Source organism: Gavialis gangeticus, unplaced genomic scaffold (assembly GCF_001723915.1).
Source record: "Gavialis gangeticus isolate Ggan-Ray unplaced genomic scaffold, GavGan_comp1, whole genome shotgun sequence".
Classification (NCBI taxonomy): Eukaryota; Metazoa; Chordata; order Crocodylia; family Gavialidae; genus Gavialis; species Gavialis gangeticus.
This window is the reverse complement of record NW_017729024.1, coordinates 138,552,494-138,570,625: the sequence shown is the minus strand read 5'-3', so window position 1 is coordinate 138,570,625 and position 18,132 is coordinate 138,552,494. Positions and strand designations below refer to the sequence as shown.

Below are 18,132 nucleotides of genomic sequence, written 5' to 3'. Positions count from 1 at the left end.
GGTCCTCCCTCTTCCCCTTCTTGAAGATGGGGACCACATTTGCTACCTTCCAATCATCTGGCACCTTCACCATATGAGGTTTTGTTCCACCATTGCCAAACAGCTTTCAGGATTTTCAGAACTTAAAACACCATAAAGCTTTAAGCCCTGCAGATTTCCCTGAAGAAATTAGATATCTCAGGTAACGAATATTTTGCAGTGTTCTGGCCTGAACATTAGGTCCTTATAAATCTATTAAGTCCCTAATGGACCCTGTCAAGAAAGTTTGACAAACCCTAGCTGCTTGGTCCCCTCCTGTGGGGAAAGTCAATGAGAACTATCATATCTTTCCTAGCGGAACTGAGTGCTTTCACTCCTACAGAGAGGCATGCTCCTTATTTTTTGCCTTGTCCTTTGGTTTGCTTACCAATCTTTGGAACATCCTAGGAAGATGTGGTGGTTCCAAAAGAAGATATATTCCTCTGCTTCATTTGCCTGCCAGATCTTATGCAGCAGCAGCCAAGCTCTTGGTGGTGTGGTAGAGAAATGCCTAAGATCTACCTCTTGGTATGAGGTCATTGCTTTGGTGTCACCCATCTCAATGACATGTATAGGGATGAGTTGAATTGGCAGGAGAAAGGGAAGTTATAAGTAGGGGGAATTTTAGATGTGTCCTTCGCATATATATCCACAACTCATCCCTCTTCCCCTCTTTGAGTCAGATACAGCAGCTTACCTGGTTCAGGTGAAGAGAAGCAGGAAGCTTAAACCTTTTGCATGGACCACAAAGTGAAGTGGTAGGGTGGCATCATGCCCCACAGATGTTGTTAAGGCAAAAAGTTTCCCAGTTTGAGTGTTTGTGCCCCATGTGCACTTTCACTGAGGATATGCATGTCGACAACACATTTCAAAAACTGTCATTTATGTTTAAGTAACTCATCTTTATTCTAATTTTTTTCTGTTCCAGGTTTTCATTTTACTTAACCCAGTTCCTTTTTCTTAATCTTTTGTTCAAGGACTTAATCATTGATTAAATACATGTTTAGTTTTGGTTTACTTCCATTATTTTAAAGAATTAATTTATGGTTTTATAGATGGCCTTTACAATTTTTCACGGTACCTTTTGTATCCTGAAGCTTTATGCCCATTTTAGATTCTTAAAATGTTGCCGGTTGCCACTTGATAGTAACATTCTATCTTTGTCCCAACGTGACTGATTCAGTTGGAAATTATTTTCTTTTTATACACTTGCTTTTCTATATTAGCATCTGCAAAGAAGGTAAAGCCTTTCATGAAGGTGTGGGACTCTGATTTTAATTGATTCTTGTTTAATGCCATTTATTATACTGAAGTTCAGTATATTTGACTGTAGACTGCTTAACTTTAACTTAAAGATAATAAAGACTAGTGATTAAATAAGATGGAAGAAAAGGAAGAAAGTTAAAGGAAGGAAATTAACTAGGTAGTCTTTGAAGTTTTATTTTAACCCCTGACTGTTGACTCTTCTTTCCCTCTGGTGTAGAGTTCTGAGTGAATAAAAGAAGCTGAATTCCACCTTCCCCTCAACTGGTTCTCATCTCTAGAACTTTTAATATTATATAGTGACCTCAGGGCTCTTCTTGTTGCTGCTGCTTCTATAATTTGAGGGTTATTTATTTATTTATAATTTAAAGTAATTCATTTTCTTTTCTTTATTTAAAAGAAGTGAAGTAAGGGTGCCTCCAGAACTCAGATCTGTGGATGTCTTATGTCAAGGAACCCTTACCACTGATGGTGAAGAACCAGCGATCAAGCTGGCTGCTTCCTTGGGCAAAATATAGAGTTTTTTAAAAGCAACGGAGTTCTGTTTATGTTTAAATATTCCTTTCCAGTACAAAGAAAGCTCTTAAAATTTTATAAAGGTGGCTATTAAACTGCACTCCTAAAATGCACTACGATATCTAGAATGTAGTAGGGTTGGAGTGTTATTGTAGCTGTGATGGTACAAGAAATATGTGAAAAGCAAGGTTTTTCTTGGTGGTATCTTTTATTTGGCAATTGTATATTTGGGAGAGAAATTAGAGGAACTTTCAGGTAAAATGCCCTTCCTCAGGTTTGGAAAGGGGGTAGGTACAATCTAATCTAAATATTGAATAAAAATAATAGCTGGTGTTTAGATAGCAGTCTTGATACCTTTCCTTTAGTTGATTATAAAAAAAGAAAAGAAAAGAAAAAGTAAAGTATTGTGTCTTAGAAAATGTCTGTTTTCCACTGAATTATATACGTTTGAGGCAGGGTGTGAAATGTTATATTGTGGATAGCTTGTTTAGCTAGGGTGACTTTAACTGGTACATTTGATAAAAGATCTAGGCCATTTTTAAAGATTATTCTTGTACAGGTAATAGCTGGAAAAGGTTTCCCAGAAGAAGAGAACCTCTAACACTAAGTGCAGCAAAATAAAGACTTTCTGAAACCTAACTTTCTATTTTTACCTGTACAAGAATAATCAAGTCGCATGAATGCAAAGATATTCTCTCTTTGTGAGCTGTAGTTGGTATCAGACTGTAGAAGGTGACCACAAGGGTAGATGTTTGTAATTGTATGGGTGTACAATTAGGAGTTGTGAATTTTTCACATCTCAAAGTGAAAGCTGGCTCCTAGTTGAATAAAACACCTTTAGTAAATAATTCTGTTTATTCATTAATGTGCTGATACGGACCAAATGCCTCAGCACTAATTTAGTTTACTCTGCTGGACAAGTATCTGGCTTTTGGCTGAAAATAAAAATGAAAGTATTTAGGAACTGTAAAGTAAAACTTTTGGGTCCCTATTTTAATGCTTAACAGTCATTTGAGTTTCAAACACTTTTGAGCATACAAGCAAATCTCATTGGATTTAGGAGTTTAGTTTTAGGCATATATTTTTTTAATGATCTATAATATATTTAAACTTGTTTTTCCCCATTGCCATGTTTTCCTTCAATAAAAAAGAGGCATAAACAGAGCTGAAGATATGTTGTGTATGAAATATGTGGTTATGTGCTAAATGTATTTATCATAGGTTGACTTTAAAAAACTGTGCTTACTTTAACAACCAATTTACTTTTAGATCATGGCAGATGAAATTTATAATGACGTTGTCATTGCAGTGTTGTTGAAGTGTGTACTAAGAAAGCATTCCTTCCACAAGCACTTGTTCTTTCCTCTGCTTTCCTAACCCCTGGCAATCCCTCAAGCACTTGAATTTCCAAATCCCATTGCTGTTTTCTCTCATGGTTTTCCCAGCGAGTGCTGATTGCCCGTCTATTTGACTAGTATTTCTGCAACATGAATTGACCACCATTTCCAGGTGCCAGCCTTCATACAGACCAAGAAAGTAATCATTTTCAATTGATTAGCTTCTCCTATATGTCATAGGGGAATTTGTAAGGTTTTTATTCATAGGTCTTCTTTAGCAAATGATATCCAATGTTTGAGTTGTTATTGGCAGGAAGTTGGATGCTCCAGAACATAGTTGTTTAAATGGATTGTATTGGTACAGAGGTTTCCAATTTTTTATTTTATCGCAGAGAATCTCAAAACAGACATTGATGTATTTCTAGTTGCTATTAGTTGTCTGGCAAGCCTCTCCCTCAAAACATCAATATCCACTAGAGCAGTGTTTCTCAGCCTTTTTTGTACCAGCCTTTTTTGTAAACATCGCCAGTCCTGACCCAGTTCCCCTCACTCCTGACCCACTGTCCTCTGCTCCCAGGCCTTAGCCCCCCAGTGTGTGGGGCAGGATGGGGTGTGTGTGGGGCATTGGGGGCCCCAAGCAACCCCTGGCAGGCTGGAGCTCTGCCAGCCTGCAAGAGAAAAGCCACTGTTTGACATATTTTTCTCCTTTAAAAGAGAATCCGTTTTTAAAGTTTGTTCATGACCCTTTCTTATATTCTTGTGACCCAGTTTTGGGTCACAACCCATGGTTTAAGTAATGCTGCACTAGAGCATAGGCAGCCTCTTCAGTCTCTTTCAGAATATGCCAGTCATAGAAATCTGCAAGGCAGCTAAATGGAGCTAGTCACTAACACTTTTTAAAAAATTTTACACATTTCACGTGATGCACCCAACTGTATCCTGAGTTTGGGAGCTAAGTACTTCGATCAGTGTTTGACTGAGGCAACTGAAAATAAAATTAATCTTTATCCTGTAGGGAGGGTAATATTTGTCAGTCCTAGCTCAGCACGCATTAACATATACTTGAAGAAAGAGTAGTAATATAATTTACAGGAACTCTGGTTATTTGTAAAGTTATGGGGAGTGTGAATTCCTAAATCTGTGCACCATGAATGTATTTCAGAGTATGTAGCAATGCAAGCTTTGAATTGTGAGAAAATTGAAGGAGAATTGTGACTGACTTCTCCCACCCTATCCTCACCCCAGAGCATCTTACATCATAAGGCACATGCATGGCCCAGTTAGTACCACTAGATAAGAAAAATTCACAGCCAATGCAACATCTTATAGGTTAGGGGCAGGCATTCAAAAAGCCTGAGTCTGAATTGATTCAATCTTTGCTGGTTAGTCTAACCTAGGTAGGCTGAAGCAGCTTGTAACTCCACAGACATTCCCTCTGGACTGAGAAAATGCAGACATGTCTGCACATGCCTGCAGTGGCTCAGGCTAGAAGCAGGGGGGTTTGATACAGCAGCCCTCCCATCCCTTCCATAGTGCTGAGCTGAGGGGGGGATGTGGCCAGCCCCTGGCAGGACGCTCTGATTAGGGAGGTGTCCGGCCCTCGTCCTCCCCACTGCTCCTGACCATCTCAGCAGGGAGTTAAATAACAGCATTTATCAGCCTATCAAGGAAACAAAAGCCTCTCATTAGTTCAAGCTCTTCTTAAACAAATTTTTCCAAGGAAGAAACAGAAGGACATTATCAGCTACCTGTTGATTAGCTGCAAAAAGCCCTGAGTGGACACTGTCCTGTCTGCCTTTGTTCTGTCTGCCTTACACAGACACCTCTCAGCAATAGTTAGTACACCACAGGCTGGCTACAGTCGAGTCCGTGCTGTGGGAAAGGGAAAGGGGGGAATCCTTGCTTGAGCAGGGTGTGGTGGGGGCAGGGAACATGGGGAAGCCAGGCAGACACTGCTGTGTCTGCTGTCTCTGCCAGAGCTCCAGCCAGGGAGCAAAGGGGTGGGGGCAGCCTGTTCTCTGGAGCAGAGAATTTCACCCAGGGCTGCAAAGCATCTGGGATTCTGGGGGACTCTGGTTTAAGTTAAACCAGGAAGGGGTCAGGGACAGACATTGCATAAACTGGCTTGACCCAAATTAGTTAAGTGTGATACTATATACAACCAGGTTTATCTCAAATCAGTTTTGGCCATTTTCAAACTAGTTTATGTGCACTCAACATCTGTTCTGTTACAGGTTTAAATCAGTTTCTGATCACTTAAACTGGGTTGTGTAATGTCTGTCCCTAGCCAGCATGGGGATCCATGCTTACATTTCAAAGCATGCTTACATGCTTACAGTAACTTCAGTTACTGTAACATAAGCAAGAATTATTTGGACTGATCCCGCCCTTCACTTCTCAGATGGATTCCTGGTTAGATTAAAGCCACTGCATGGCCCTAAGTCTGTCTTACCCTTGGGAGTTCTGCTATGGTTGATTGTGCCTGGGATGAACATCACTAAGTGGAAATTTCAAAGAGTACCACAGATCCCACTGGTGAATATTCACACGGGCAGTCTGTCTTATTCATAAACATATATTTTTATACCTTTTATAAATTACCTTTTTATAAAAATTACCTTTTATAATTTTCCTTCTGAATTACCACTGCAACGAATAACATTTTCCTAAAGAGTTTGCCACTTATCCCCCTCCTGTCCTCACCACCATCATATTGCAGTGGTCAGCAGTGCTTTTCTGGTGGCAGGCTGGAATGACCCACCGTGGCTCTGAGGATGGCTAGTGATAGGACCTGGCTGCTACTATTACTTCTCCCCACAGCCTAGCTGAAGCATGGGTGAAGCTGTCCTTGGCGCAGCTGCAGTGCAGCTTGACTGAAAACCCTGCAGCCAAATGTTTCTGAAAACGCCAGTATCCATTGGCTCTACAGCCCTGATCTGGTCCATGGGGCATAGGTTTCCAACCCCTGTTATGTTACACTGTTTCTGTTACTATACAAGCCCAGATTTATTCCTATTTTAATTGTTTGGAATATTGCATTTGTTGACAAGGTGCCTTGTCCCAAAGTTATAGTTGTAAAATGACCTTGTGTTAGGAATATAAATACAGGAATATGAATACATAATTATTGTTTTATATGAAAAGAAACTACAGGTAAGTAATTTTGTGATGTGATAAAATAAGAGGGAAATAACCACATGTAAATATCATATGCAAGAAAAGATTATTTTAAGAAGTGAATTATTTTCCTTACATCCTTGTAAGTTGATTGGTTAGTAATGTACCAAATGATCTGCCATTTTATTTTGCAGAGCTAAGTTCAGAAAACCTCAGAACCTGCTTTAAGATCATCAATGCCTACATTTTTTTATCCTCTCCTGAATTTCTACAGGTATGTGGGGAAATTCATGTTCCTTCTTTTTTTAAGCTTGGTTTTCACCATCAAACTTCGGTAGCTTATGCCCTAAGACTTTTGTCTTCCTCTGGATATCAGATCCTAATATCTATAACATCTTGGTGTAGTAACTGATTCAAAGCACTTTATGGGCACTCAGTAAAATAAAATTCAGTGGGGTCTCACCTTTTTGGCAGACGTGCCAGAAATTAGCCTTATGCCTCCCTGCTCCCTCCCCCCACCACGAATGCCTCTCTTATCTTTTTCCCCCACTCAGTGCTCCCTGCCCTGTGCTCTCTGTCTGATCTGCTGCTTTGGTTTCTGCCTTCTGCTCTAATATCGGCCTGTTTCCTCCCAGTCTGCTATGTATGGACATTGTTTGTACCAGTAGAATCCCTGTTCTTCTGGTAGAAACCAGAAGCATGCAGATGCTCAAACTTTTTCTCCTGAAGCAAAAATAGCAGCTCTGGAAAAAAAATAAGCTGACAGCCACCAGGTAGAAATCAGTCCCAGGAGACTGAACATCTGCACATGTCCCCTGGCTTACCTCCTCCTGGGGTCCAAGAGGAAGGGAGCCTGTGTGCTGTCCAGGGACCAGGGTCACCCTGGTTTTGATAAAGGGAGGGGGCAGCTGCTCCCATCTATCCTATAGACTGGGAGGGGAGGAGCAGCTGACAGCTGCTTCCCACTTGCTTTTCACTCCATAGTTCCTTATGTGAGTATTGGACAGGGGATTTGATGTACTGCTGCCTCCTCTCAGCTGCTGAACACTAGGACACAAGCACAGAGAACAGTGCAACTCCCTACCTGCCTCCCCATTCCCCACTAGCCCCCATCCCTTCCCCATTGCTCATCTGAGTTGCTGGAAGGTGGGAGGCAGGGGCAAAGCAAAGCCACAAGAGCCAGAACAAGACTTAGGGAAAGCCTCCACACCCCTGGTTCCTGGCCCCTCTAGCTTTCAAATTAACATCTGCACCACTCAACAGAGAAACAGCAGGAAGCAAGGAGAAGCTGGTTGAGCTGGGAATTGGGCTCAGGGAAGTTCTTCCTAGGATAGCAGCTTAAAGATCCCACCTGCTTCTCACACTAGAGTTCCACTGGGATCTGAGTGGAGGGAGCAGCACAGCAAGCCCCCTGTTTGCTTCTTAAACCAGTCCCTGGTGTGAGATGAAGACAGGGGGCTTTGCCCGGCTGCTCCAGTTCACTCAGAAACAGAGGTGGACTGAGGGGACCTGGATCACCTCATCTGGGGAAGGAGCAAGGGAGAGAGGATGACTTCAGGCTGAATGTCTGTATTGCTCCCTCTCCCAGAATCATTTCTACCAGTGGGAATATTCCACCATTAGAAATGATTAAGAAGTGACATACGCAGACAGAGGCTTTGTGGTCACCCCTGAAGCAGTTGATGATCGTTCCCAAAAGTGTAGAGTATCATATTAAATTTTATTTAGAATGCTTTACCTCCTTTTCTGTCTTATTTTGGTTTGTAACACAGAGGTTATATGCTCTCTTGTATCTTCCATTGCTATTTCAAAAAAAAAAAAAATATATATATATTTTAATCCCAGTGTAGATTATTAAAATTACCTAATATATTGCTGACATTTGCCACATATTCATCCATGCTTTATTGGGATGCAACCTTGGTATTTTAATAACATTAATTATATTTTTTTATGTAATCAAACATGTGATCTTATATGTTGCTCAGATAGTAAAATGTGACAATAAAAACCTTCATCTGTTTGTTAAGCTTTCGTTTGTACTGTGAGGAAAGCAAACCTGACTCTTTTTTGTTAGGCTTGAAAGAAGAGCAAAATCACTTACGTGTGTGTCTTTCCTTTTGGCAAGGAGAAGACAGTTGTAAGATACAGTTTAGGTTTTGTGCACCCTTTAATCTAGATTTGCTGCTTTATGGACTAGGAAGTTTCGTTTGGAACTCACACAATTAAGGTGGCAGTTATTGCTAAACTATAATGTATAGTAATGCTATAGCTATAAGCAGAAAGGAACATTAAAGTGTTAACTAGAATTTATATTTGACTGGTTTGCTATTCATATAAAATTTTGGGGACTATAGTATAAATGAATTCTACTTTTCTGCCCAGTGTCTGGTTTAAAATTTTATATTTTACTTAAACTCTAATTTAAAAAAATATTTATATAAGTGCCTGGAATCTTTTCTTAGTTGGAATATGAAAACAAAGAGTTTTTTTCAATCTAGACCATTATCTGTTTAAAGCAAGGTTGCATTTTCCAGAATTTGTAGCTGTAGATTTACTACTTTTGTGACTTGATTCAGTGGTAGGATTTAATGATCACTATAGGAGGTGTTTAATGAAAAATAAAAGTACTGGTGCAAATCTTGATTTCTATACAATGGTAATTGTTTCATTTCTTGATTACAATGATATTTGTAAGGAAGTATAGAATATAAATTAGTATTGTTGATCTTATATGAGACAGGATTCTTGCAAAACCTTAGACTAGATGTGCAGAATTTGTTGAATGCGCTTGCTTTTAAAGAAGACGCATCACACATTGCTTCTGTTAAATATCTGAATTTCAGAAATGCTGTCACAGTAGTTTGTACCTAAGAATTATTCACTGCATTTGTTAAGAACAAAGGAACACTAGCAAATTATTAAACTGATGTTTTAAAGTCTAAAACATTTAATTTAATCTAAAAAATGTTTAATCTTTGTCATCTAAACATCATATTTCCCAGATTCACCATGTGGTTCTTTTCAGTGTGGTCATATCAGCAACAAATCAAATATTAGTTTGGTCATGGAAATGAATAAATACAAAGCTGTAATCTGCCTCAGATCAAAATTAACATAAACTACTCAGAAATATGTGCTGTTCTTAAATATCTATTCTTGTTTGTAAATAAATCTGAGCTCAGAGTTAGGATTACATTTACTGGGGCCATGAATAACAAACAGTAACTCCTATTGATTTAAGAGATTGAGAGAGAGACATGGTAGTGAAATATAGGACATCTAGAGCAGGGCTGTCCAACTGGTGTCCCACAAAGGTTTAGCCTGCCGGCTCCTTCCCAACCGCCACTGTTTACCCCTGCTGTTGGTTCTTTCACAGCAGCTAGGTTCTTCAGGCTCCCCTGCCTTCCTCTGGTGTCTGCTTCCTAGCTCCTGGGAGCAGAGCAGCACAGCAGGTGGGGGCCAGGGTCCTCATTCTGCACGTGCAGTTGGAGAGTGGGCTGGGCTGCTCACACTGTACACAAGAGGCAGGAACCCGGCTGCCTGGCAGCTGGTGCCATAGCTGGGAGGGTAGGGGATGCTCTGGGTGCCACAGGGAGGCTAGGCTACATTGCTGCAGGGATGGGGGGTGGTCTCCTCCTGCAGCATGTATGGCCAAAGGGCTGGTAGGGGGATCTGGGTTGTCCTCTGTGGCCTGTGAGGTGGGGGAGAGCCAGGTTGTCTCTGCAGTACACATGCCTGGGAGAGGCTGTCTAGATGGCATGAGAATCAGGGAAGGGGAGCAGGCTGTCAGCACTATGCGCTCAATGGGGTGGTGCGGGGCATACTAGCCTGTCCATGTGGTGCAGGTGGCAGGACTGGCTGCACAGTGAGCAGCCCCCAATCTGTGGCATGTACCTTGTGCAGCTCTAGGGACTGCAGCCCATGCAGTGTGTTGCTCCAAGAAGTTTGACAGCTCTGATATAGAGGGGTGTAAAAATTAACAGTAGGTGACTGGTAGGGGTGGCAACTGAGAAATATTTTGGAGACAAAGAGGCTAGTAAGTTGCAAGGAAATGAATGAAGATTTGGAGGAAAGAGAGAGTTGTATAGAAAATGTCAGAAAACAAAGTAGGGAATAATAAATGATAAGAAGAAAAGAGAAAAATCCTTACTTTTAAAAAGAGAATATGGAAGAGGAAGAAAAGGGAAATGAAAGAGTCATTGTCATGCTTTATCTTAAGAACATCTTTATTCATTCTTTGACTCTGTTCAGTTGCTATTCCAGATCAGCTAGACTGTATGCTATCTGTTTTATTTTTTCACCCTAAGTTTAATGGGTCCTTTTAATTGTTTGGGGGTTTTTTTGAGTCATACAATAATGTACTACTTTTTGGTAATTAAGAATACCGTGCAATTTAAATGTAAATCTTGATTTGAATGCAAGTATTGCTGCAATTTCTACAGCTTTAGTTTAAAAAAAAATCACTGGGAATTGCAATAATAAGTGAAGTTCAGTATCGGGGGGGTGCTTTTTATATAATAAAATGTTAATAATACGCTTCATTTTGTTTCTCATTTAATTTCAGATGTATGCAACTGACCTGTGCCAGTCATTCTGTGACCTCTTAAAAGATATAACTACTGAAGGTCAAGTTCAAGTGCTAAAGGTAGTGTATACTGTCACCTTTAAAAAGAATTTGGTCTTCTACTTCCATTTATTAACTTTTCAAAAATCTTTTATTACGAACAAAAAGCATCTATAATACTCAACCATCACCCTGGCTGAAGTTAGAATATGTCTATGTTGCTTTAAATTGTACACGTAACATGCACATAAAGCACTTCTTAGACTTTGAGAAAAAATAGAATGTGGATATCTGAGGGGATATTTTATAACTGTAAAGTTAGAATAATATCATAGCACTCAGGCTAGAATTTGATCGTACTTGCTGTTCCTTCTTACTTGCAGTGGATCTGCTTCTTTTCAGTAAAAGTATTGATTAATAAAGAGAAATCCTAGAAGGAGAACTAAGCACAACAGAACACCAAAGTGCAGGTTTGAAGATCAAAAACTAAATTTATAATTCTCTGTCATACAGTTACTTCAGAAAACGCCCATGACAAGAAGCCAATGGTGCCTTTTGGCTAGACCATTTTAACCATTGGTAACCATATGTAAATATCAATCCAGGGATCTGACATTTCAAATGTGAATATACAAGGTCCTAGCAGATATCACATCATTCATGTTGCATCATTCATGTGTTAGTGGCATGATAAATTGTAGTATGCCTTGTATTCAAGCAAGTTATGGCATGATAAAATGAGAAACTAGCCTCAACATTTTTGAGAGACAGACCTGGGAGTGGTCAGCTGCAGTACCGCAAAGATGTTTGTAGAAGTCTCAGAATCCTACTCAGATTTATTTGTTCTCTGACATGGTAAGAGAGAGAGAGTGTATAGAAGCTGAATGGATTGTGCCATATATGTTTTATAGTAAAACAACTGCAATAAAAATTGTTCACTACACTGTAAATTTCAACATTCAAATCAAAAGCGTTTAGTCATCTTTATTTAATGTAAGCTAACATTACATATTTTGGTGTCTTCAAAAAGCTAATTAAAATAGTATGATTGTAATTGCAGCTCATAATAGAGATGTATTGTATAAAAATGCAGTTCTAAATAGGAAGATAATTAGGGTTAGGTGGGTTGAAGGACAACAGAGAGGTGCCCACTTATAACTACAAAACAAAATAACAAAAATTTAGTTACAGCTCATATGTGGAAGGACATTTATTATTTCATTCTTAAACTTGGTTCAGAATTTGGTTACTTTTTTATTTTACGTTTCATTATTTGGATTGAAGTACAATATTAAGAAACTTCATTTAATCAAGAGCTGGTTAAATTTATTTCTAAATTTAGAGCATTTATTTATAAATTATAAATGTTTCTAAATAAAATGTTTAAAAAGAATTAATTATGCCTACCATTCTAAAAGCCTTGGGTTTCTTCTCAAAAGCCTTAGGTTTCTTTTCATGCCCACACCATACAGACAAGGCCTAATCCCTTGGGTTATATGGACAATGAGAACTCTTGCAGCTGCTTTTCTTTCTGTAAAATCCAGAAATAATATTGGCATTTATTATTCGCTTAACATACCAAAATTGTGGAAAAATAGTGCCCCCAGTTACATTATTTTGGGCTAACAACATATATAACTAGAAAATATTGGAAAAGATTTATATAATAATGCAGATATTCTAGTGGTGTAGATGCTGAGAGCTACTAATAATTCTGATAAAAATGAATGTGTACTTTGCTCTGAGCCAGGATTATCAAATTTATACAGCTCTGTGGGCTGGATGAGCATCCCTGAACCAGTCTGCACGGTGAGGCTGAGCTGGGACCGACCACCTGTGGAGCACCTATAGTGCTGTGTCCAGTCCCATGTGCAACCCATGCCAGCCCCAACGCTTCCTGTGCACACAGCTATCAGGGCCAGCCTGGGGTGTCTGCAGTCTGCAGCATGCAGGCTAGACTTGGCACTGCTGGCAGCACTGGGGTTCAGACCTGGATCCACATGCCAGGGGCAGCACACACCCCATGCTGGCCTTGAGGACTGCATTTGCAGAAGTCCCCAAGGCTGGCACAGGGCACATGCTCAATGTGGTGCTCTGCTGTACCTAGAGCTAGCAGGTAGGGACCATTGGTGGTGTGTCTCGTACAGCATGTGCCTTCTTCTGTGTCCCATGCAGTGTGTGGAGCTGGTCTGCTTGAAGCACACGGGCTGAATTCAGTTCTGTACACTGCACCAAGGGCCCAAGGTGCAGGCTGCATGTGACGCACTGGACTGACCCCCTGTGCTGCCTGCAGTACCAGGTTCAGCCTAGGTGCCACAGGCAGCACGTGGAGCAAGAATCAGCACATGGGGTTGGTTGTGATGCACAGGCCAGGTCAAACTGCTCTGTAGGCTGGATCCGGCCTGTGGGCAATACTTTTGCCAACTCTTCTCTAAGGAAAGCCAAGAAAATAATTTTCTGAGAGTTTTTTATTTTTTTAAATGTATTTGTGTATAGAACTAAGTGTGAAGACTGGACTGCAGAAGCTGCTTCTACTCTCCCTTCAGCCCTTCAGAAAGCTTTCTCCCCTCTACCACCCCCATGCAAATAAATGTCTACACTGGAAGATTCCTGATAGTAGAGAGCACTTTTCATTTAAGTTCGTCTGATTGATCCAAGTCAAAGCCTGGGACAACAGATGAGCAGGATAGCCAGTTACACACTGGTCGCAGACAGAAGTTATATATGTCATGTGATTGGCTCCCTGAAAGTGCTCTACAGCTGTGCCATGACGTGCACAGTTTCAAAGCACTTTAAAAGTGGCTGATCCCACTATAAATTAACCCTCATCCAGGTGAACATCTGTTGAGTCGGGTAGGGGGTTGTTCAAACTCATGCCACTTTGTACGAAGTGCCATTTAGAGTGGGGACCTGCACATTTGTCAGCACTCACTAAGCCCCTACAAGCTGCATTGCTGCCCCTCTGACAGGCTTGTCCCTGCAATGAATGGCAGTTAACATGAATGAGCTGTGATTAGTTTACACTTCTAAGCAACACTGTCACAGGGAGCAGGGAGGTTAGTATGTTTTATCTCTGGTACTTCAGAGGTACTTAAAGTGGGATGGTGAATTTGGATGTCTGTAGAATCCTGGAACAAAAGACTTTTTCTTGGAAAAATGGGACATCTTTTCACACCCTGGGATGCTAGCCATACTCGAGTAGTTGTATTCAGCAGAAAGTTTATATTGATATGGTAAACAATTATATATTGGAAATGTGCTTTCTAAGTTCTTCACTGGTATTTTTAAATTAGTACCTTTAAATCAATTGTATCACTACTGGGAGATGGAAGATATTGTTTTCCCTGTATTTGCGTCTTTTACTGCCTTCCCTGCAACCCATAGGCCCATCAGTTTTATCACACTGGATAAGAAAAAGTAGCTCTGGCTGTCCCATATCTGCATCATTCTTGGGTTGTGGCTGCAATCAGTGTCAGCTGGGCTTGATCCCAAAGAAATAATGGACCTCATTGATATGTAACAGGGTCCATGCTATGAAATGTGTGCCCTTCCCCCATCTTAACATGCATCTCTATGTCTTGGTATATCACCTGCATTAGAGGTTGTAGGGGAAGGGATACATCAGAGCTAATTGTGCTTGTTCTGTATCCATTGATTGGCTACCTTATACTTGGGAAAGCCCCACCAGATGTGTTCTGGGTGATTTCTGCTACCTTTCTGCAGCCTAAGCTGGTGAATGGAGTAGAGTGGGCCAGTGACTTTTCTGAAGTACTTATTATAGCATCTTGACTTTTTTTAAATGTGTTTGGTGTCTTTGGCTTAAAAAGTCAAATACCATGTTCACCTCCTTATTTTGGATGGGTAGATAACTTTCTTTCTTTGGAAAAAAAACTTGAAGAAAATGCTTTATTTTGAAAATGGCACCAGCATTTTGTCTCAAGAAACCTGAACTGTATTATTGAAGTGATAAATTATGCCACTTTTTAACTATGCATCTTTGTTTTAAATAAATCCTATTTCAGAGAATATTTTGAATAGTATCCGCTTAGAAAAACTATTTTAAATAAAAATCCTATCAATCAGCAACTAGCAGAATTCAGGTTGAAGAAATGCCACACATGTAATGTTCACTTTTTGCATTTTTCTGCATTTTTTTTTTCACTGTTGAGATAGCTAGGAGACTTGTGTTTTTGTACTATTTGTCAATTGACATTTTAAAGAATGTAATTTGAATGAATTGTTTATGATTCATCTTGTGAACTACTGTTTAGGTTAAATGGCCCAGACCTCCATCCACGAACTTCCTTAATATCTAAACCTTCCAATTTTTATTAGTTGTTTTTGTGCAGGTTTGAAAGTGTTTTCTAAAGGTTAAGAGTGTAAAATGGAGGTATTCTAGGTTTTCAGTCACTGAAGTATACACTGTGCTCCTTGAATCATTTACAGATGTGTATATGGTGTCAGCTTACTAAATACTGAATTTCTGCCCTTGAAAATATTGCACTTTGCAGTATTCAAGAAAACAAAGGTGCTGGGTAGTTTTATGCCAGCTGACCTTTATTGAAGCAGCTACTAGGGGTGTGCAAAATGGTCTACTTCTGGGTGTCCTGCCAAGCATGCAGGGGAGCCCTCCATGCTCCTGCGGGATGCTCCAGCTGCCCCACCATCACAGCATTTACGAGCCGCCTGGTACCTTGAGGTATGTAGAAAAATCATTTAAAGCTGTGTCTATGACCGAATCACTGACTCTCTCCAAATCAATTTGGAGGGTTCCGATTTGATTAAGAGAGATTAAAGGGTCTTCTGATTTGATTCAGGTTTGGAAATTCGGCCACTGAACCGGGCCAAGTCTCCACCAAATTGAATCAGGGACTGAAGCTTCGCACAGCTTTAGCAGCTACTAGAGCTACTGTAGCCTGTACTGGGGCTGGGGAAAAAAGGGTCTGGGAGTATTAACTTCATGGATTTTTCCCTGCTTTTTTCCAAAAACTGGAAAAACAAATACTGAATCAGTTAGTAGTTTCTCTTTTAAACTGGCTCATAAAAAAGTTTTATCTTGTAGTACTGCCATTGTATAATGAACATGGCTACCCCATTTTTAGGCTGATTATGTCTTTACACTTTCCTGATGTTGTTTTAGAATATCATGTTTCTGTTAAAATTTGGTTATTTTTTAAAATAGATGAACGTCAGATTTTTTATATTCCTATTGTTGTAATAATCTCCCTGACACTATTAAAGAGTAATTTAGTATCATGAGTGCCTGTGTGATATTTCTTTATTCCCATTATCAGCTAAGGAAATCCAAGCACTGAGACTGTCTGATTGGCACAGAGTAACGCACCAAAACTAAGGTGCTGTTAGAAATAGATATTAAAGCTGACATTTTCATTTCTGCTCTTTAAATGCAAGTCACTTCTCTATCAGTATTGTTTTGTATATTTGTCTGGAAGTTCTGCACAGTGTACTTGTCACAGTTTGTCTTAATTTGTACTGACAAAAGAGAAATCAAAGGCATGTCATGCTGAAGCTTCCAAGGATATGTTTTTGTTGCACAATGCAGTGTAGTGTAGAGATAGCCAAGCTAGATCTGAGCAGACTATTCTGGATATTGGAAATGCTATAGCTCTGTTTGCATTGTACTATCTAGTCATTCCCAAATCTACCTCATCTTCTAATTTATTACAGTACTATTATGTTTAATGGTACCTTACTGTATAGTGTAAAATGAAACTTCATGACTGTGTCCTTATGGAATTCGAGGCTAATCAGACTATGTAATGATTGCATCATTACAAGTTGTAAGCTACCATCTTTGGGGGGAGGGTTTAAGTACTTAATAAGCTTTTTTCCCTCTTTCTCCCTAAAAGACTGATAGTGAGAGGGGTTGGAAGTGATTGTGTTGGAGGAAGAGATTCTAAGAGAATAAGTTATTTGAGAGGAATATGAAGTATTTAAATGTTTGTACTGGGGACAGGGTTGTGTTGATGGTGAAAGACACTGGAATGTGTGTCATGAATCCACAATATTTTGAGGTGTTCATGTAATATCATGCATGTTTTCTTGGATTTGTTTTACTTAAAGCATGTGCAGTCTCTGCGTCAAGCTGTATTTAGCCTTAGCATTATTATGGCTGTATGAATTGTGCTATTTAATATAAATGTAATTTTTGTTTAATATTCAGCCCCATTAGCTGAAGTGGCTCTCAGCCCTGGGGCACACCTGGCTGCATGTTCAGTTAGTGGCATGACAGGAACCAGCCACAAAGTTATTACGCATTTTTGTGGAATAACTACATGGCTTATTCCTTGTTTTATGATGCCATTAATTGCTCTGATGTGTGACCAGATCTCTATTTAAGACATGATTAACTGCTTAATCATATCTTAAGTGTAATGTGTGGCAGGGGCTTGAGAAGTAGCATCTGATATGGGTAGGTTTAATGGCCTTCCTTGTAAACCTGGTCGGAGGCATATAAGCCAGGCCGTTTAGGATAATGATGAATTTACCCAGTAAAAGCAAAAGCCTGTGGTAAGAATGCCATCAGTTTATTTAGGGAAGGACATTTCTCATAGTGGGAAAATTAAGTGAGTGACAGTATCTTGAAGCTCCTGGATCAATGTTCTTTATATCTGAAAGGATGTAGTCATAATTAGATCAAGGAAGACTTCTAATCTGGTAAACAGATCCACTCTTGGGGGCAGGAAGTTATATGCATAATGTGGGCTCCCCAAGAACCTGATGGTTAATAGATGTACATTTCCAGATAAGAAGCCATACTTAAGCTTTACTTTGTGAGCAAGTTTTTGTCCTTAGTTTCTTGTGGGCATTGGGAAGTACTGAGGCTGTCAGGCAGTGGGTTGAGTAAAGCAACCTGATGGGAAATTGGAGGCCCTGGCAGAGAGGTCAGAGATAAAAGCTGCTTTCTGACCTGTTGAGTTAAGTAAGAGCTGTATTCTTGGGTTTAAGAAGCAGGGTAGAAACAGGTTGTTGTTCTGATATTTTCTTTTGCTGTATAATATATAACAGTAACATATGATTACTGATTTCTTATGCTTGTTTTTTATAATACTATATTTACTCAAATCCAAGATGGGTTTTTTCCCTTCAAACAGCGGGGGGGGGGTTGTCTTGAATTTGAGTACTGGTCTGGGGCAGGTGGTGGCTCAGCTCTTGTTTTGGTCTCAGGCTCAGAGCTGATACCAGAGATGAGTGCCACCTTCCTCAGGCCAGAATGGCTCATTTGGCAGGGAAGGGGGGCACATGGCCAGGGGAGACATGGAGGTGATCAAGGGGTAGGGTTGTGGAACCTGC

At 40.0% G+C, this 18,132-nt stretch overlaps 1 protein-coding gene across 1 annotated transcript in view; it reads left to right on the top strand.

Moving 5' to 3' along the window:
* The window catches only part of IPO11 (importin 11), a 350,536-nt gene that overhangs the window by 159,537 nt on the left and 172,867 nt on the right, over positions 1-18,132 (top strand). The window contains exons 23-24 of the mRNA XM_019517805.1: positions 6,446-6,525; positions 10,819-10,899. Of these exons, the coding sequence (XP_019373350.1) occupies positions 6,446-6,525; positions 10,819-10,899 (161 nt within the window). The remainder of the gene's footprint in view (positions 1-6,445; positions 6,526-10,818; positions 10,900-18,132) is intronic.